Source organism: Rana temporaria, chromosome 4 (assembly GCF_905171775.1).
Source record: "Rana temporaria chromosome 4, aRanTem1.1, whole genome shotgun sequence".
Taxonomy (NCBI): Eukaryota; Metazoa; Chordata; class Amphibia; order Anura; family Ranidae; genus Rana; species Rana temporaria.
This window is the reverse complement of record NC_053492.1, coordinates 334321006-334342910: the sequence shown is the minus strand read 5'-3', so window position 1 is coordinate 334342910 and position 21905 is coordinate 334321006. Positions and strand designations below refer to the sequence as shown.

Here is a 21905-nt window from a genome sequence, read left to right as displayed (position 1 = left end):
GCTGCCTCAGCGGGGCTAGTATCGGGGCGAGCACCTTGGTAAAAAACTGCGGTGCCGAAGCCAGACCGAACGGGAGAGCCACAAATTGAAAGTAATCCTCTCCGATTGCAAAGCACAGAAACCTTTGGTGTCTTGTGCATATGGGAACATGCAGGTATGCGTCCATGATATCCAAGGACGCCATGAAGTCCCCCTGGTGGAGTGCCGCTATGACCGATCGAATCAACGCCATCCTGAATTTTTGCACCTTGACAAAGCAATTGAGGGCCTTGAGGTCCAGGATAGGGCGAACCCCTTCCTTCTTGGGGACCACGAACAGATTGGAGTAAAACCCCTTTAACAGTTCCTGCGAGGGAACCGGCACAATCACCCCCCTGTCCAGAAGATCCTGGACAGCCCCTGACAGGGCCTGCCGGCGAACCGAAGGAAGTTGGAGGTTGGAAGGAAAAAAATCTGTTTGGGGGACAAGAGAGAAACTATCTTGTACCCCAAGGCAACCACTTCGCAAACCCAACGGTCGGACAGAAGAGACTTCCACCGATCCACGAATTCGCAAAGTCGCCTCCCCACCCAAAACCCGGGCGGGGGCAGACCTTCATGCGGAAGCAGGTTTGTCCGCAGGCTTGTTGGGCTTGCGGAAACCAGGCGCGCTTCTGCCCCGCAGCGAGAGCTTTTGCACCTTGCGGACCTTTTCCCGCCGTACTGGGCGCACGAAAAAAAAAACACTTAGGGGTAGTAAAGGAAGGTAAGAAAAAACAAAAAGTGTCCCATATGATAACAAGATAAAGTGATGTAGTGACAGCACCGAGGAGACACTCCCCCAATGTGGGGTTTTTTACCGTAACCAAAACCTACTAAGCAAATATACAAGAACCTGGGAGGGAACCCTTCAGGGGAAAGGTCACCCCCAGAAAGAGGCTACTGTTGGTAAATCAAGGTCTATACTCGGGGGTGCAAATAATCTCAATAATTTATTGAATATATGGTACTACAAAACAAGATAAAAGATGTCAAATACATGTGATGACATAAAAAACGTGGCAGAGCTGATGAGTGAAAAGGTATGCCATCGCCTCGGCAATATAGTGATGTCAGACTCACAAACAAAGAACATATAACAAACATATAACAATGAAACTCAGACAGTCCGGACACATGGGTGCCACTTCTGTGATGGTTCACCAGGGTAAACCCCTATTATAAATATTATATTGAATAATGCTGTGGGTATATGCCTAATGAATAGGTGAACAAATCACAGAGGTGACACTGCGGGGAGGGGGAACAGGCTGAAATTGAAAATGCCCTGAATAGGTCTGAAATGAAGATGCTAAATGGGCTGCTGTTGTATGAAACAACGGGGCACAAATAGAGCCCACTATCTGGCAAAATATTCCTTGCTTGCAGTGTCCAGAGCAGTCAGTAAAGATATTCGGGGTTTAAACAGGACTTGGGGACGGCAGTTCTACTGATAGTAATTGAACCCGACGGGTTGTATATATATATATATATATATATATATACAGTCCCACTCCTGTATCATGGACTCAGAGAGATTAAGGCAGTTCCCGGTATAAGTCACAGTTCATGCGAAGAGAGTTCAGTGACGAGAGATACTAGTTGATCAACCTTGGCACAATTTGTAATTTGGAAAGATCTTACCAGCTGTGTGAGCCGCGATATGGGAAGTAACAAGTGCTCTTCCAATTGCTTGCAGGGATTGCATTTAGATGTCTGACATTCCCGGTAGATGTGGGGACATGTCGCTGTGAAATGAAACCCACAGAAGTGCGGCATAGGAGGCAGATAATTCACTTTGCTGTGTTGTAGGCTATTGCCTGTATCGGTGCACGCTGAGCCGGCCAAGATCAAGGAGAGTCCTTCAGCCGTGGAGATTTCCTCCGTCACCCGCCCCCAGCTGGGAGGGGGAGTGTGTGGATGTGTCTAGCGTCTGAGCGTGATGACGTCAACGCGTTTCGCAGATGACTTGCGTAGCTTCGTCTGGACGCTTGGAGGTGGGCAGTGCATCGCTCCTTCTTATGTGTGTTATTGTGCACGCCCACTCTCCGGAACTAAAAGTTCTAAAATTGATCTCGGAGTATATGTTTGCAGCAGTATGTAATGTCCATAGAGACGCGTTGACGTCATCACGCTCAGACGCTAGACACATCCACACACTCCCCCTCCCAGCTGGGGGCGGGTGACGGAGGAAATCTCCACGGCTGAAGGACTCTCCTTGATCTTGGCCGGCTCAGCGTGCACCGATACAGGCAATAGCCTACAACACAGCAAAGTGAATTATCTGCCTCCTATGCCGCACTTCTGTGGGTTTCATTTCACAGCGACATGTCCCCACATCTACCGGGAATGTCAGACATCTAAATGCAATCCCTGCAAGCAATTGGAAGAGCACTTGTTACTTCCCATATCGCGGCTCACACAGCTGGTAAGATCTTTCCAAATTACAAATTGTGCCAAGGTTGATCAACTAGTATCTCTCGTCACTGAACTCTCTTCGCATGAACTGTGACTTATACCGGGAACTGCCTTAATCTCTCTGAGTCCATGATACAGGAGTGGGACTGTATATATATATATATATATACAACCCGTCGGGTTCAATTACTATCAGTAGAACTGCCGTCCCCAAGTCCTGTTTAAACCCTGAATATCTTTACTGACTGCTCTGGACACTGCAAGCAAGGAATATTTTGCCAGATAGTGGGCTCTATTTGTGCCCCGTTGTTTCATACAACAGCAGCCCATTTAGCATCTTCATTTCAGACCTATTCAGGGCATTTTCAATTTCAGCCTGTTCCCCCTCCCCGCAGTGTCACCTCTGATTTGTTCACCTATTCATTAGGCATATACCCACAGCATTATTCAATATAATATTTATAATAGGGGTTTACCCTGGTGAACCATCACAGAAGTGGCACCCATGTGTCCGGACTGTCTGAGTTTCATTGTTATATGTTTGTTATATGTTCTTTGTTTGTGAGTCTGACATCACTATATTGCCGAGGCGATAGCATACCTTTTCACTCATCAGCTCTGCCACGTTTTTTATGTCATCACATGTATTTGACATCTTTTATCTTGTTTTGTAGTACCATATATTCAATAAATTATTGAGATTATTTGCACCCCCGAGTATAGACCTTGATTTACCAACAGTAGCCTCTTTCTGGGGGTGACCTTTCCCCTGAAGGGTTCCCTCCCAGGTTCTTGTAGTAAAGGAAGGCCCTTGCTTGCGGCGAGGCTCCTTACCCTTCCCAGACTGTGGGAGCAGCGTGCTCTTACCACCCGTGGCATCCTTAATGATGTCATCCAGGACGCCCCAAAAAGCCGTTCACCCTTAAAGGGCAAATCCACCAAAGCCTTCTTAGAGGACTGGTCAGCGGACCAGCATTTCAGCCACACAAGGCGGCGCAAAACCACCGCATAGACAGAAGCCCTGGAAAGCAAGGGGATCGTATCCATGGCCACCTCGCAGACAAATTTTAGACCCCGAACCAATTGTTCAGCCAGGTCCCATGTATCCCATTCCTTGTACAACATACTGTCCAAATAAGGAACACAAGGAAACACTTTAGCGGTGCGTGGCGGTTTGCGGAACCCAAAAGGGACCGGCACGTCAGGTGCCTCCGCCACCTCCCCAAGTTACAGAGTATCACGCACCGCAGAAATAAGAGCTCCAACAAATTCCTTGTCAGCAACTGACCCTGAAGCAGAGTCATCCTCACTGTCCTCGTGGGTTAAGCCCGCGTCCACCGACACTACAGAACCAGAAGCAGCAATAGCATGGTCTGATTCTGCGTCAGAGACATCCCCAGTAGCAGGCTCAGGGAGGGGGCGCTTTTTACCCCCCATCCGGGCACTAGCCGCTTCAAACCTGGCAAGAAAAGACTCCAGGACAGCCGACATTGCCTACAATTCCGATTGTATGAGGGATGGATGAGTAAAGAGATTCCACATCAATGCCTGCTAATAGACAGTCCTCTGGTATTTCCAGGTCCTTTAATTTCCGCAGAATGTCTGCCGAATCCTGTACATATGATGGTAATTCTTGATTAAGATGTTTAATTCTCTTGTCAATATATTTACCAATTCTTTCTAGAGGTCCACCCATCCCTGATACAATCGGCCTACCAGGAGGTTTATTCAGATTTTTATGTACTTTGGGTGCGATATAAAAAGTGGGTGTGTTAAAGTTGATAACTTTAAGGAAAGAAAATTCCTTTTGGGTCAACAATCCAACCTCAAAAGCTTTTGTAATACGGTAATTGATTTCCATGACAAGGTTTGGGAATGGGTTGTCTGGCCATTTTTCATAACAGTGGTTGTCATTTAATTGTTTATAGATTTCCTCAAGATATTCATTTTCTGGCCATAGAACCACATTTCCACCCTTGTCACTGGGTTTGATAATACAATTGGATAATTCCTTTAATTCCTGTAGTGCCTTTCTCTCACTCTGCGATAAATTGTCTACTATTGGTTCTATTTTCTCCCAATTTATCGATCTAATATCTTTTCCGTAGTAGCCTCAAGGAACATTTGAAGATATTTATTATTTGAGAAATTAGGGAATCTCTGAGATTTATTTGCTAGACCTGAAGGTGGTGGTGGGTCTAACATGTCTGAATTTATCCATGTATTCCCCTCCAAAAAGTCAACCACTTGGGACTCCTCAATTTCAAGTATTTCCATTCCTCTAGGTGGTTCCTTGGTTTTTCCAAAGAACATGAGTTTGAAATTGACTCGTCGTAGAAACAGACATATATCTTTATATATCTCAAATGGGTTACCCTTGTTACATGGTGAAAAGCCTAAGCCTCTTCCTAACACAGATATTTGATCCTGATTTAATGTATGTTCCGTAAGGTTAATTATATTCATATCTGTGTTTTCTGTAGCCGCGTGGTTACCCTGTTCCCCTGTAAAGTAGAGTTCCCCATCTTGGATGTATTCTGTTCTTGAGCCGTGTGTATATCTGTTCTTTCTATTTCTCCTTCTCCTTCGTTTCTTTTTTCTACCATTATTCCCTTGAGTGGTTTTGTCTGTTTTCTTTAAAAAGGTCACGTTTTTTCCCCCCTCTTTACTATTGTTCCTGGGGTCTTGTTTTTGAAATCTATTGCGTGATCTGCTTCTTCCTCTTTTTCTTTCTAAATCTAGAATATTCCCTGTTTCAAAGTCAGCAGTGTCACGTTGAAACTTCTTTTGTTTACCAATCTTTTGTTCTTTTTGGAAGTCCTCGACTTCCTTCTTTAGCCTCTCATTGAATTTTTTAAAATCTTCAAGATCCTGATATTCATTAAGTAATTCTACACTCCTTTAGTTGTATTTCTATATCATTTAGTTGTATTTTTTCCTCTTCTACAATCAGACCGATCATATGTAAACCATGTTTTACTGATTCCTCTGTCCATTTTTTTAGAAATCTCTCATTATGTAAATGGTCCGCAGGCATGATACGTTCCCTTAGACCTCGTGGTATCATATCCTTTCCTTAAAGTTATCAACTTTAACACACCCACTTTTTATATCACACCCAAAGTACATAAAAATCTGAATAAACCTCCTGGTAGGCCGATTGTATCAGGGATGGGTGGACCTCTAGAAAGAATTGGTAAATATATTGACAAGAGAATTAAACATCTTAATCAAGAATTACCATCATATGTACAGGATTCGGCAGACATTCTGCGGAAATTAAAGGACCTAGAAATACCAGAGGACTGTCTATTAGCAGGCATTGATGTGGAATCTCTTTACTCATCCATCCCTTATACAATCGGAATTTATGCAGTGTCACAGTTTTTGGATATTAGACACCCTTTGGCGGGCCCACACAATGAATTTTTAATAGAACTCTTGGATTTTGTGTTAAATAACTACTTTGTTTTTGATAGTAAATACTATCGTCAAAAACGAGGCGTAGCAATGGGAGCCTCATGTGCACCTTCCTATGCTTGCTTACATTTGGGATGGTGGGAACGACAAGAAGTCTACCACCACCCTGCCTTTGAGAAACACGTAGCCCTCTGGGTTAGATTTATTGATGATGTCCTGGTGGTGTGGAGAGGTACTACAGCTGAATTTGAGAAATTTATGAGTGAACTAAACAATACCAGAAATATCTTTATCACTTTTAAAGTCGACAGGGAACAGATTGAATTTTTGGATCTAATGATCCGCAAAGAAGGAAGAACAATTGTGACCAATACCTTCAGAAAACCAACAGCTGGAAATACCCTCCTCCACGCCACCATCCATGGGCACTCAGAGGAATTCCCATTGGTCAATTCCTCAGAATTCGGAGAAACTGTACACAAATTAAAGACTTCCATAAAGAAAGCAAGGAGCTAGGTCAGAGATTCAGGAAAAGAGGCTACCCTAATTCTACAATTAGACAAGCAAAATTAAGGGCAGTGAAACAAACACGTGAAAAAATCCTGGGTCTAGAACCGGATGATGAAACAAAAGGAAAAATGGACAGAGAGAGGGTAGGCCTAGTGACTACATATGGTACTCACTGGGACTACCCAAGACAAATTTTGGGTAAACATTGGCATTTGCTAATGTTGGACAACAAACTGAAACAAATATTGGGTCCTCGTCCCAATATGATAGCAAAACGTGCACCTACTATAGGTGATACACTAGTTCACAGTGAATACACTCGAGGAAGCATAAAGGGCCAAACAACACTATCTTTTGCTAAACACATTGGAGGGATGCACCCATGTGGACATTGCTCAATATGTAAATACGTCATGAAAACTAACTCTTTTAAAAATTCTTCAGGCAAAAATATATATAAAGTTAAACCCTTTGTCAATTGCTCTACAACTTTTGTGGTCTACTAAATAATTTGCCCGTGTGGCAAGATCTATGTAGGAAAAACTATCAGGGAATTTAGGAAGAGAATAGGCCAACACATATCAAGCATAATAGGCAAAGATGATACATCACCGGTAGCAATGCATTTTATGGACCACCATGAATCAGTGGCCACTGGAATGCAATGCATGGTGATCTACAAACTGGAACTATCAAATAGAAGGGGAGATTGGGACAAAATCCTACAACAAAAAGGAAGCTAAATGGATATTTCTTTTGGATTGTATGATGCCTAAGGGGTTAAACAGCGACTCATCTTTGCAATGTTTCTTGTAATTCATGCATAACTGATAGAGACACGTCTTTTACTACACTTTGAACACCGACCCTGAAGGTGAGGTGCTGTCTGTGACCATTGCGATCAAATGCTCTTTGTACTATATAAATCTGACTGTGAAATAAAAATCGGAAGACTTGGGGACAGACCATGCGATATGGACAAGCATGGAACATAGAAAAGCCGGATGTAAAATGTGATTATTCGATCGGTATTATATGGACGCTTGAGTGTATGTATTATGCGCACACATGTAGTGAGTATGTTGAATGTCTCATGTTTGTGCGACCACGATCCACTTTTTCAATAAATACTATATGTGAAGGGTATATCTCATGCATATGCATTGTGTAGAATTGATAGTGATACGCCCTATGCTTTTGTAGGGAATATTGATATACCATGGGATATGATATGTATAGCTATAGAAACTGACTGGGTATGTATATACCCCTCACCTCTCTATCCGTGCTCTATCCATATCCCTTTTCTGGTTCCATAGAGATTCCAAGCAGTGTATTGCCTGGTGGTTAAATGCACTTGCCAGAGAATATGGAAAAGAATTTCCTCTGCGATTTGGATATTATTGTGAAATAGGAATCGGATGGTATGTGGATGGATCTTTTTGGATACGATATGTTTCAAATTTAAAAAATATTATTTGGACATGTACTATATGGATGCATGGATGCAGTGTGTATGAATGCGTTTTTCCTATTGGGAATAGATTGTATGTGACAGCGCACACCAACATAGGTTTTTTGGCTATGGGTTTCTTTTTAACCACTTGGTAACCGCCCTATAGCCGAAATACGGCTACAAGGCGGTTCCCTAACTCTAGGAGGGCGTCAATATACGTCCTCCCAGAGAGTCAGAATTGCGCGCCCGAGCGGGCGCGCACACGCGATCACCGGCGCTCGGCGGGTCCACGGGACCCGCAGCTACACGGATCGCGGTAAGGAGCCAATGGAAGCGGCTCCTTACCACGTGATCGCGCCGTCCAATGACGGCGCGATCACTTGTAAACAAACCGGCGTCATGTAATGACGCCGGTTCCTCCCTCTCCTCTCTGTACCGTTCGGTACAGTGTGAGAGGAGAGGGAGGGGGGGGGGGAGCGGGCGGCAGCAGCAGCTGCCGCACTGTGGGCTGGATCTGTGACAATTGCAGTCACAGATCCAGCCATCCCTGCGCAATACTCTGCAATATAAAAATAATAAGCGCTAAAGTATGAGTGCAATACTCTGCAATACCCCACCCCATACTCTGCAATACCCCACCCTCTGCAATACCCCACCCTCTGCAATACCCCACCCTCTGCAATACCCCCCCGCCATACTCTGCAATACCCCCCCCCGCCATACTCTGCAATACCCCCCCCCGCCATACTCTGCAATACCCCCCCCGCGCCATACTCTGCAATACCCCCCCGCGCCATACTCTGCAATACCCCCCCCCCCCATCCTCTGCAATACCCCCCCCCCCCCATACCCTGCAATACCCCCCCCCGCCATACTCTGCAATACCCCCCCCCGCCATACTCTGCAATACCCCCCCCCCGCCATACTCTGCAATACCCCCCCCGCCATACTCTGCAATACCCCCCCCGCCATACTCTGCAATACCCCCCCCGCCATACTCTGCAATACCCCCCCCGCCATACTCTGCAATACCCCCCCCCGCCATACTCTGCAATACCCCCCCCCGCCATACTCTGCAATACCCCCCCCGCCATACTCTGCAATACCCTCAATACTCCAATACCTTGCAATACGTTGCCTATGGGGATTTTTAAGTAGGAACGTTTGGCGCAATTTCACGAGCGTGTGCAATTTTGAAGGGTGACATGTTGGGTATCTATTTACTCGGCGTAACTTCATCTTTCATATTATGCAAAAACATTGAGCTAACTTTACTGTTTTGTTTTTTTTTAAGCACAAAACTGGTTTTTTTTTTAAAACACGCGTTCAAAAAAATTGCTGCGAAAATACCGTGCAAGATAAAAAGTTGCAACAACCGCCATTGTATTCTCTAGGGTCTTTGAAAAAAAAGCATATATAATGTTTTGGGTTTCTATGTAATTTTTTAGCAAATAAATGATGATTTTTACATGTAGGAGAGAAATGTCAAAATTGGCCTGGGTGCTCCAGAACGCCTGATGGCGCTCCCTGCATGTTGGGCCTCTCTATGTGGCCACGCTGTGTAAAAGTCGCACACATGTGGTATCGCTATACTCGGGAGGAATAGCAGAATGTGTTTTGGGGTGTAATTTGTAGTATGCATATGCTGTGTGTGAGAAATAACCTGCTAATATGACAAAATAGATTTTTTTTTTTTTTTACAGAATTTTCAGTCTTTTTTCTTTTATAGCGCAAAAAATAAAAACCGCAGGGGTGATCAAATACCACCAAAAGAAAGCTCTATTTGTGTGAAAAAAAGGACAAAAATTTCAGATGGGTACAATGTTGTATGACTGAGTAATTGTCATTCAAATTGTGAGAGCACTGAAAGCTGAAAATTGGTCTGGTGATTAAGGGGGTTTTCGTGCCCAGTGGTTAAGTGGTTAATTGTATATTTAAAATTGATATGTAGAGCACCAGGTAAACCTAATGGTTAAATGAGATAATGGGTTGATTACACCTGATTGACATCTAGGTTAATTATGGATAGCTCTGAATTCCCTTTTTATAGGAGGTAAAGATCAATAGCCCCCCAGTTCTGACGAAGTTCCTAGTTCTAAAGGAACGAAACGTGTAAACTCTTGGGGTACAGGGACCCCCCGATGCACATTTTGAACCTCAGTGCTTTTCTTTCTTTTGGAGCTCGGTAACATGGTTACCTTGAGCCATTAAGCAACTTAAGGAAAAGTATCACATGGAGACATGAACAGTGCAATCTGAACATAACTTGCACGCTCAAATTGGAGAGACTGACCCCATGGAGACCTAATACGTTCTTTATTCTCAACTTTGGAGATTGGTATTTGCCTAACATCATTGAAGACACTGTATAATCGCAGTTCTATACTGGACATTACTATACTATTCACCTATCATTACTGCACTGAGGAGTGCTTCAGGCTCTTTGTGCTACACATGGATGGATGGCTCGGCTGCAAATCTCTCTGGCAGCACGTGAGTACAGATTTGATGTGGTAGCTACGACTCTGAGCTACACATAACAGCCCAACAGTGAGTACAACTTCAACCGTTTATTTTCTGTGGAATGCTGATCAATTATCTGCTCACCAACAGTGTATATATCAACACATCCAATATTCATGTAAGCCTAATTGCCACTAGCAGTTCAACAAGATTTCAATATCTGATGGACATATCTACTTGATATATTAGAATGGACACTACCCATAAGTAATGGGAACCCGTCAATTAATTGTGGCTACATTGTTGCAAAGTCCTCAAGTGCAGCATAGGTGAACTCTGATACTTAATGATCACTACTACAGTGTCTCAAATATATATTTTTGTTGAATGCCTCCTTATCAGTTACTATCTGATGGAAATTGAATAACTGTTTACGCCAGACGCGGCGACCCATCTGAAGAGCAGAGACATACATACACACACACACACATACATACATACATACATATATACATACATACATATACACATACATACATACATACATACATATATATATATATATATATATATATATATATATATATATATATATATATATATATATATATATATATATATATATACACACATACATACACACACACACACACACACATATATACATACACATACCACTTTTTTTTCTCCAGCCTAGTAGAATTGTCTGCGGCCCCTGGGACTATATCTCTCTCATCTGATTTATCACTTGCCATTTATCTCCAATTGAGCAGTATTACTATACCACTATATAGTGGATCCTTCTCATGTCCCCATTTTTGAGCTTTTCTTTTTTGCAACTTTTCCCACTTAGACGGTGGTACTTTCACCTGTAGTTACAGGGAACCACCGCATGGTGTGGAAATCTTTAGGATTATTGATAGCAGTGGGGGTTTCATATGTGCTTGGGGTGGGGGGGTCTCTTTGTGTTGTGTGGAGGGTGAATGGGTGAGTTATGGACTTAGATCTCCTTATTGGATGATCAAGCTCCAGTTTTCAATTTGTCACTGATTTTTGTCGTCTCGTTTTTGTGAGTATTCTCAGGTCACTTCTAGGGTACTATACCATTATTGGTTACCTGTGTGTTTTTAATGCCTTTTATGCTCTATTTTCTGATATTTAATAAAACGTAGTAATAACTCTTAAGGGTGTGCAGCAGTCATTTTTATTTTTTTGTTTTTTTCTCTCTTGGTACATTATATTTTTGATTGCACCCCCCGACAATATCGGTGAGTACTACATATTTGATAAATAGGTGGGATTCCCATATCCTTCTCTCCTTTGTTTATACCACACATCGGGAGATGCCCGCTGTGTGTGTGTGTGAACTAGCATCAAGGCAATGATGAGGCTGCATTTGATGGGCCACAGTGAGGCTGCATTTGATGGGCCACAGTGAGGCTGCATTTGATGGGCCACAGTGAGGCTGCATTTGATGGGCCACAGTGAGGCTGCATTTGATGGGCCACAGTGAGGCTGCATTTGATGGGCCACAGTGAGGCTGCATTTGATGGGCCACAGTGAGGCTGCATTTGATGGGCCACAGTGAGGCTGCATTTGATGGGCCACAGTGAGGCTGCATTTGATGGGCCACAGTGAGGCTGCATTTGATGGGCCACAGTGAGGCTGCATTTGATGGGCCACAGTGAGGCTGCATTTGATGGGCCACAGTGAGGCTGCATTTGATGGACAGATATGTTATGTTAATGTTTGTTTTTGGAACTTTCTGCTTAAAACATTTAACCGTGTAATTTCAAGAGATAATTTACAAGGGCGTGTTTAGGGGCGGACTTAACGGTGGGGCAGGGGAGGGGTTGGGTGGTGCAACTAGTGGCGGGTAATTCTTAAGCCCTGGCTAGTGGCTCAGGACTTGAAATTTTGAGCCCTGCTCTAGTATCTTTTTGATTATAGAAGTTAAACTCATCTTATTTTTTACAAAAATGGGTATAATATTTTGCTTGTTTGCATTAACATTAATTTTATTATAGCTGTCCTAAAAATATGTTTGATAAATAACTGCACAATATAAGAAATTGTAAATGACCTTCAGATCTCCTTGTCTGACGATGACTGGAACTTGATCTGGACTCACACTCAAGGGCTCCATAAATGTGTCGGCCCAAGAGAATAGGTATAAGATCTACTCGAGGTGGTACAGAACCCCCAGTAAACTGCATAAATTGTTCCTCACGGTCTCCTCCACTTGTTGGAGATGCGAGGAAGCCAAGGGTACCCTTCTGCATATTTGGTGGTCTTGCCCGAAAATTCGATCCTTCTGGGTGAACGTCCATGCTCTCATCGCCCGCATAACCACTTACACACCAGATTTCACCCCGGCGCAGTTCCTTCTTCACCACACCTCTCTACCCCAATCGACCTATCGTAAATCTTTGGTCCTCCATCCAATTAACGCTGCTACCCAGTGTATTCCTATGCGCTGGAAAGACCACCTACCATAGATGACTGGCAGAATAGAGTCAACAGGATTGAGATGGAAAGGCTTATCCATCAAGCTAGGGATGCTACTGAAAAATTTAGACTCACCTGGGGTTGCTGGACGCACTTCAGAGAATCGCTCATGTCTGGCTCTCCGACGACTCCCCACACTGAAAGAGTGAAGCGGACTTGGAACGCTCACTGCTGCAACTGTCCCGGGACCCTTTTACCCCCCCCCCTCCTTCGAACCCTTTCTCCATTACCTTAGTTACCGACTTCACTATCCCTCTAAGAGAGGGTATCGCCGTATTGCTGCACCTTGAAGTGGAACCCCCTTTACGGGAGGCATATCCCCTTTCACAGCTGGTTAGAGAGATTGCGGCCTTGGGCCCAGGAGGATGGGACAAGTTCCGCACTCGGACCAGGTCTACCTCCCCTTACTGGATAACTACTCTCTGTACCCCCACCGCCCACAGTTTTGTTCCCATTGGGGGTGGGCGGTGGAAGGGTTTGATCATACTGGTCTTCCCTGTCGAGTTCCTACACGTTTTAGTCCCGTCACCCCGAAACCTCATATATGGTTGTTTTAACCCCTTGTGCCGGACGGGTTATCCAAGAGCATGGGTCTCCCGTCCGGGGGATCACCTACACCCTACTGCTCCTGTGTTTTCCACTGTCCCCTTTAGTCCACACATTGTTTCAGGTGGTAGTAGGATTCGATGCTTGCTAGTCTGGGGATACTACATGTTAACCATATTATATATCTGTTATGTCATGCTGTTACCATTGGCTAAATGTGTTGTGATTTCCTGATGTAACGATTGCAAACCTCAATAAACCGTTCTTTTTAAAAGAAAAAAAAAATAGGCCTAAAATACTGCGGAATTAGCAGGCACTCAAAAATACGGTAATCGATAAACTGTAAACCTCAAGTGAAATAAATGTTCTGGTCTGGCAGAAAAAAAAAAAGAAATTGTAACTACCACCATTATATTCTTCAGGGTCTCTGCTTTTAGAAAATGCATATATTTTTTTCAGATTTTTCACTAACCAAAAGCTGCTGTTGAGTGATCATTTAATCTCCCACCTGTAAAAAAGCCTAAGTTGAGCTTTCGAGAATCTGGACTTTCAAACCTGGTTTGAATTTTTTGCCATGGACCTAGAAACTTGAAAAATTTAATAAACATTGTACTTACTAATATTTCGGAAGTCTGGTTTTTCAACTGATGGAGAAACAGACAAGGTCTTGTTTGTGGGCCCCATAGCTCCTGCTACATATCTTTTAATTCCTGCAGTAAAATAAATAAATAAATCAAACAATTCTCTGCTGGACTGTAAGGGTGCTAAATTGTACTACTCTCTAAAAACAATCCTATTGTTATCCACATGACCATGCCACATTCTATGGAAAAACCTTATCTCGGTCTGGCAAGGGTAATTGGGCTTTGCAAAAAAAAAAAAAAAAAAAACATCTCAAACAACCTGCATTACTTTGGGAAAATAAATCTGACATTTGATTTTAACAAAAGAGTAACAAACATTAACTACTTAATGTAGACTTGGGGGTTGATTTACTAAAGGCAAAGTGACTCTGCACTAAAAGTGCACTGCAAGTGCATTTGGAAGTGCAGTCTCTGTAAATCTGAGGGGAATATCTGAAAGGATGGGAAGCTCTGCTGATTTTATCATCCAATCATGTACAAGCAAAAAAGCTGCTGTTTAATTTTCCATGCATGTCCCCCACGGATCTACAGCGATTGCACTTCCAAGTGCACTTGTAGAGCAAAGTGGATTTGCCTTTAGTAAATAAACTCCTTGGTGTTTACAATTTAACTTTTTTTTTGCTAGAACATTACGTGGAACGGCGAAACTTTTTTTCAGACACCCTAAAGAATGAAATGGCATTCGATGCAATACTTATGTCACACCGTATTTGAGCAGCAAATAAGCTAAATTTTACAAGCTCAGATGCCAAAAGTCACAGCCGTGCTCTTGAGTGCCCCAGCCCCCACCCACCAACGTGCTTTCCGCTCAACAGATTGCCAACCATTTTAATAGCAAAAATCAACACAATTGGCAAAAATATCCAGCATTCAAATTCCTCCCCAACACATCGGGTCCAACATCACACTCAATATTCTTCTCCCTTTGTCCAGTTACCACAGGTGAAGTTGATAAACTCCTCTCCATGGCCCACCTCACTACCTGTCCCCTCTCAATTACTGCGACCACCTTCCCGCTCTATCCTCAACTCCCTAACCCACAACTTAAAACCTCTCCCTCTCCTCCAGCACCTTTCCTTCCCCGCTCAAACATGCACTGGTTATCCCCATACTTAAAAACCCTCATTAGACCCCACCTGTTTGAATAACTTAAAGCGGTTGTATACCCCCAAATAAACAAAAATCTGCAAGGCAAAGGCATAATGAGCTAGTATGACTAGCATACTAGCTCATTATCAATTACTTACCTGAGATCAAAGCCCCCGCAGCCGTCCTCGGACACGCCCGCTGTCGCCGCCATGATACCCGGAGTGACTTCCGGGTATTGCCGCTCTTGCACTGTGACTGGCCAGAGTGGCGATGACGTCACTCCAGCGCATGCGCGCAGAACGGCACGATCCCCGCACATGCGTACATTTCTGGCAGGCTCTCATTCAGGAGCCGCCGCGCTCAGTGCGCCTGCACCGTCGTCTACGGCACGCATGCGTTGTAGACAAAAATCCTGCCGCCTTAACTACCGCAACATCTCCAGAATTTGACCCTTCCTGACAAATGACACCACAAAACAACTTATTTACTCCTTGATTATTTAATGCCTTGACTACTGCAACGCTCTCCTTAATGGCCTACCATTAAGCAAACTAATAGAGCTGCGCGATTCTGGGAAAAATTTGAATCGCGATTCTTTTGTATAGGGTTGTCCCGATACCGATACTAGTATCGGTACCAATACCGAGTATTTGCGCTAGTACTTGTACTCGCGCAAATACTCCCGATACCTGATAGAATACTTTTTTTTTTTTTTTTTTTGACATCGAGTGGGCTGGTGAGCGGTGCATAGAGGGGGCGGTGAACGGAAGCTGAGAAGGGGTGAAACGAGCGGCAGCGATCATAATTTGTTGGTATGTGTAATGTCATGTGTTTGTTTCCTCCCCTTGAGCGGGCTGGTGAGCGGGTGCATATAGGAGGCGTATAGCGGCAGCTGAGAAGGGGTGGAGACTGGAGAGAGCTGGCAACGATCATTGCTGGTATTGTTCGTTTCCTCCCCTCGAGCGCGCTGGTGGGCGGGTGCATAGAGGAGGCGTATAGCGGCAGCTGAGAAGGGGTGTTCTGGAGAGAGCGCCAAAGATCATCCAATTGGTATGCGTTTTCCTCACCTCGTTCTGCTAATTGATGAGAGGGCACTGGAGAGTGGGCAGAGAGGGAGGAGAGTGGGAGGAGAGCAGTACGAGCAGGACGGACATCGTAGCAGCAGGCAGCCCTCGCCGAGCAAGTAAGATGGTAGAGACTAGAGTGAGACAAAGTGATTCAAGTTGAATGAATACTGAGTGTCTAGTCTACAGTAGTGCACAGTCACAGTTAACTTGCAAGCTATGTGTAATTGTCACTGCATTGCATGTTCTTTCTGTGTCACTCAGTATGGAGTCACATAAAAAAACAAAGCTTTATCAATTGTACTACTTTAGGAATGTAGTTCTAAATATAACTAAAAGAAATTGATCAATTTATGCATTGTAAAATAATTTTATACTTTAGATCCGTTTTTTTTAAAGCAAAGTTAAGTTTTGATCAGCTCAGCAAGCATGGCCCAGGGGAGGGGGGGCTGCCTTTCTCTCATGACTAAGTAAGAAGATAAGAATTAAGTTAACTCTTGAGGGAGGACAGTGCCACCCGCTGACAGTTATTCTGTATTACACCTAGTCCTATAGTACCTAATTGAAGTTTAAAAACGCAATGTTAAAAAAGCAGCATTTTTTTTTTTTGCATTGACTCATTTCCAACTTTCAAAATTATAACCCCAATGAATGTTTTTGCCATCTGTAAAGGGGCATTCTTCCCACTGATCACCAATGTAATGGGCATTCTTCCCACCGACCACCAATGTAATGGGCATTCTTTCCACCGACCACCAATGTAAGAGGCATTCTTTTCACTGATCATCACCAATGTAAGGAACATTCTTCCTACTAGTACTGACTGACCACCAATTATGTAATGGACATTCTTCTCACTGACCGCCAATGTAAAGGGCATACTTCCCATCGACCACCAATGTAAGGGACATGGAGTCACTGTGGTGCCACTGCCATTTAAGGAGGACTGGTTCTTTATGGACTATTTATTTGCGCAAATCTTCATCATATACTGTATGCTATTTAATCTTTCATTTAGTTGGCGACTTGGCGCAGCTGTCCCCTTTTCCTGGAACCCAAGAAAGGCTTCTTATTCATGTTTCTGGTTTAAAAAAAAAGGCACCGCAGTGATTAAATAAAATGAATATCACCAAAATAAGCTCCATTTGTGTGGGGAAAAAAATGATAAAAAAAAAAAAAAAAGGAAAGTACGGTGTAGCATGACTGCGCATTGCGCAAATATCACTCAAAGTGACAGCGCTGAATGCTGAAAATTGGCCTGGGCAGGAAGGGGTGAGAGTGCCACTGCCCGATAAAAAAGTAGTTAAACAATGGATGCTTATTTTTTTTATTTTGCTTTTTTCACCCAAGGTCGTGCAAATTATCAACACCTTTCAGTGCACACTGCACAGAGACACCAGCAGAATGTCAGCTGTGTGGAAGTATTTTAAAATTAATGAGGACAACCGACGAATGGCAGACTGTAAACTTTGCTCTGCAAAACTATCTAGAGGAGGTACAAAAATCAGCTCTTACAATACCAGTAATCTGATAAAGCATTTGAAAATAAAACATAAAACTGAGCATGGAGAGTTTACCGCCAGCACTAGCAGTAGCACTCAGCAGCCAACTTTGCAACCAACTTTTGCCAGAAGAGAAAAGCTGTCGAGACAACCCCAGAGCTGTAAAGATAACAGATGCCCTCACCCAATTTATTATTCTGAATGATCAACCTCTTTCAATTGTTGAGAACATGGCTTTTCAGCGATTTCTTAACGTGTTAGATCCAAAGTATGACATTCCCAGTCGCCACTACATAACGGACGTCATCTTACCAAAGATCCATGGTGCGGTTAAAAAGCACATTACCGGCGCGGCGGACATGGTCGCTCAGTGAGAGAGCTCCGGAGCACACACGGCCTGCAACGAGCAAATTCCCCGACCCAAAGCTCTCAGATGCCGGGCAAGCGGCTCTACAGCACCCCGCACTCCCGCTCGAAGAGAGGAGCGTCAGCTACGCCAGCTAGAATCATCACAGACCTGTTTAAACCCACGGCTGGGGCCCGCAGCAGCACCATGGGGAAAGCCAAGATGGCGCCTGAACCACACCATGAGGAGGATTACAGCGAGGACTCCCAATCCCTCCCGGAGGACACAGGTAGGGAAGTGACCCGCTCTAACCATCCCCTCACGCTGGCAGACATGTCGGTGATAGCTGCAGACATCAAGTCTGCGTTCTCCGCTGCTATCACGGACATCAAGTCCAATCTCATAGCCCTGAATGAACGCATGGCGGGAGCTGAGTCTGCCGGGAAACAGAGGGATAGAGCCATCCATCGTCTGGAAAAAGCCTCCTCTTCCCATAACTACCATTTCATTGAAATAAATAGGCATTTAGAGGACTTGGACAATAGGGGAAGGAGAAAGAACATACGTGTAAGAGGTATCCCTGAGTCTGTGGAACAGGCCCAGATAATGCCTGTCCTGCAACGTGTATTTAATAGCCTGCTTGAGAGACAGGAGGATGTTGTGATTGACTTTGTCAGAGCACACAGGGCTCTCAGGCCAAAGGGCCCAGACTCTGCTCCCCCCAGGGACATTATCTGCTGCCTGCAGAGTTTTCCACTTAAAGAGGATATAATGAGAAAGGCAAGGGGGAATGATCACATCGTGTTTAATGGGGCCACCATTATGTTGTTCCAAGATCTGTCTCAAATTACATTAAAGAACCGGAGAGCCCTGCGCCCCCTACTGGACAAGCTGAGAGAGAGCGAATTGAGATATACCTGGAAGTTTCCCTTTGCCCTATCAGTGACATCTGGTGGCCACCAATACACACTGCGAGACCCAGACGGGTTACAAGACTTTTGTACAGCACTGGATCTGGACTATGTCCCACTTCCCGATTGGTATGCAGAGTTCCAGGGCCTACGGCAGGAGGGCTCGCCCTTCAGATCACCTTTCTCTACCCCGGAGAAAAGGTCACACAAGAGACTGAAACCGCAACGCCCAGATGGCTCTAAGGCGGGCACTCCACGCACGTCCAGGGAGGATCGAAGAGAGCGTGGGGACGACTGATCGAAGCTGCCTTCCACTAGATCTTGATCTACCACATCACCTCATACCCAGCAATTCAGCACCTATTTGGTTCTCAATATATTTTTCCTTATGTTTTTTGTTCTCCAGATTTTATTTTCCTTTTTTTTCTTCCTTCCCCCTCCCCTCTGATCCGATGAATGACTGCTGGGATCGTGAGGTACACGCTATCCCCCCTATGGTTGCCTTTCCTGCTTCCACTATGATGCATTGAACGTTACTGGGGAGCACCTACCTGAACTGGGCATATATGCCGCTGGACATTGCTCCCTCCTTCCTGCGGAAACGCCGTCTAACTCTGTTCTCCCTACCCAGCTTGTTGATGGGGATCATCTCCTTTATAGATATCTGGGAGGCTGCTCCCTACTGCACGGAAGAATGTTCGCTGGATCCAAGATTTGCAGCTGTTCCTGACAGGTGTCGTTTGCAATGACTCAAATGTGCAGGGGAGGGAGTGTAATCGCCAATGCTCGAATGTCTGCTATATGCTAGGCCTGGGGGCGGTTCGGGCGGGATGGGGAGGGGGGGGGGGGGAGATGAAAAGTTTGTGCACAAAGGTACAAGAATATGTTTGATGCTGGAGGAGGTGATGCTTGTGGTGGTCCAAATCGGGGTGCATTGTGTCGCCTAAGTTGCCCACTTGATGGGAATTTTTTTTTATTTAATTTTTTTAGACACCCCTTTTTTTTGGGGTCGGGGAAATCACGTCGGCTATGTATAGTAGTTGTTGGTGCTACGTTAGCCTTCATTTGCAGGCTGTGTGTGTTTATTTGATGTTAATATATATAGATTCTAAAGTTTTCTATATTTACCTAAGAATATACCGGTAAGGTTGACAGTCTAGCGTCTTGCCGGCTGCCTCCCTCTACCCCCCTACCCAGTGCCTCCGCACTCATTGAGTGGCTGTGGACGCACTGACAAACTCCACCCGGGGAGGGGCTCCCTACCCGGGAAGGGAAATCTGTTCTCCTTGTTCTGCTCTACTTCATACCTTGTCTCTATCTTTTTTTTTCTTTTTCGCTTTCTTGCTCTCACATTGGTTGGCCCTACAACCTCCTTTTCTTTCATGGTATAGTCGGTTCTGATTTGCAACTGTATCTGATCTTTTGTGACATTACCTGTGTTCTGTGAATCTTTACTGCAGGTGTGCTCTTGTCTGTCTCTGGGTCCTGACCATGGCATATTCTGATCTTGGACGCAACCCGTTCGTTGTGTCCCACAATGTGAAGGGACTGAACATCCCTGAGAGGCGCTCCACACTGCTGAGGGAGCTCAGGAAAGGTAAGCCTCAGTTTGTGTTTCTCCAGGAAACTCATTTTAAAACGCATCATGTCCCTCGATTGACAGACTCCTGCTACACGGAAGCACACCATGCTACCAGTGATGACTCCAAGGCTAGGGGGGTATCCATCCTGATAAACAAAAACGCACCCTTCATTCTCCAGGAAAGGCTTATTGATCCAGGAGGTAGATACGTATTCCTAAAAGGTCTGTACAATAATTCACCTGTGACCCTGGCTAATGCCTATTTTCCCAATAAGGCTCATGTGTCTTTCTGCCAGCGGATGGTCCAAGACTTGTTGGGCTTCTCCTCTGGATGCTTGATCTTGGGGGGAGACTTCAATGTCCCCCTCAACCCACTATCTGACACGTCAAATGGGAAGACTTGCATTACCTATAGGACTCTTAGGCGCATTAAAACCCTACTCCAATCCTTGCAATTAATTGATGCGTGGAGGTTCCTAAACCCAAACGGACGGGATTTTACCTTCTCCCCCCCACACGATCGACACTCACGAATCGATTACCTTTTTATCTCCCAGAGGGATCTGACAAGGGTCACGGGGGCTCACATAGGTATACAATCCTTCTCGGATCATGCCCCTGTATCGCTCTCCCTGGGAAACTTTGCATCCTCGTCCAACCCTCCAACATGGAGACTGAATGCTTCCCTCTTAACAGACCCTGACCTGACAGAATTGTCTGCCTCCCTAGACGAATTCTTTAAACGTAACGCGACGGCGGATGCCGATCCCCTGATGGTATGGGAGGCCCATAAATGCACGATACGCGGTGATTTAATACGGATGGGGGCTCGACGCAAAAGGGATCGAGAAAAAACCATTAGTCAATTGACGGATCGGATAAAGTCTCTTGAGACTCTCCACAAACAATCTTTGTCCATTCAGACGGCAGCTGAATTACTGGACAAGAGGAAAGCCTTGCAACAGCTTTTTGATGAAAGGGCGAGGCGGTTCCTTTTCTTCAGGAAGCGGATTTATTATGAATCAGGCAATAAATCGGGGAAGCTTTTAGCCAGGGCCCTGAAGGAACAAACGAATAAAAACTTTATTCACGGTATTCGGCGGCACGATGGTACACTGGATGTCTCTACCGAAGCAATTGCGAGACACTTCCATGATTTCTATTCGAAGTTGTACAACTTGCCGTCTCAGCATAGGATGGAGGGCATGGAAGGTGATAGGCCCCAGATAATACAAGATTACCTAATTAAAAGTGGCTTACCCACCATTTCGGAGTCAAATATTGCTCTCTTAGAGAGCCCGATCACGTCTGACAAAATAGCCTCCGCCATTACACAACTAAAATCAGGGAAAAGCCCAGGTCTCGATGGCTTCACCTCCATCTACTACAAAACCTTCCAACAGATCCTGGTGAACCCCCTTAGGGCCG

The 21905-nt window shown here is 44.7% G+C and overlaps 1 protein-coding gene across 2 annotated transcripts in view; it reads right to left on the bottom strand.

Annotated features, from left to right (window-relative positions):
• MTR (5-methyltetrahydrofolate-homocysteine methyltransferase) overlaps positions 1 to 21905 on the bottom strand; it is a 1155773-nt gene that overhangs the window by 915023 nt on the left and 218845 nt on the right. For both annotated transcript variants that reach the window (XM_040350739.1, XM_040350741.1), the window contains exon 5: positions 13957 to 14049. In XM_040350739.1, coding sequence (XP_040206673.1) covers positions 13957 to 14049 — 93 coding nt within the window. The remainder of the gene's footprint in view (positions 1 to 13956; positions 14050 to 21905) is intronic.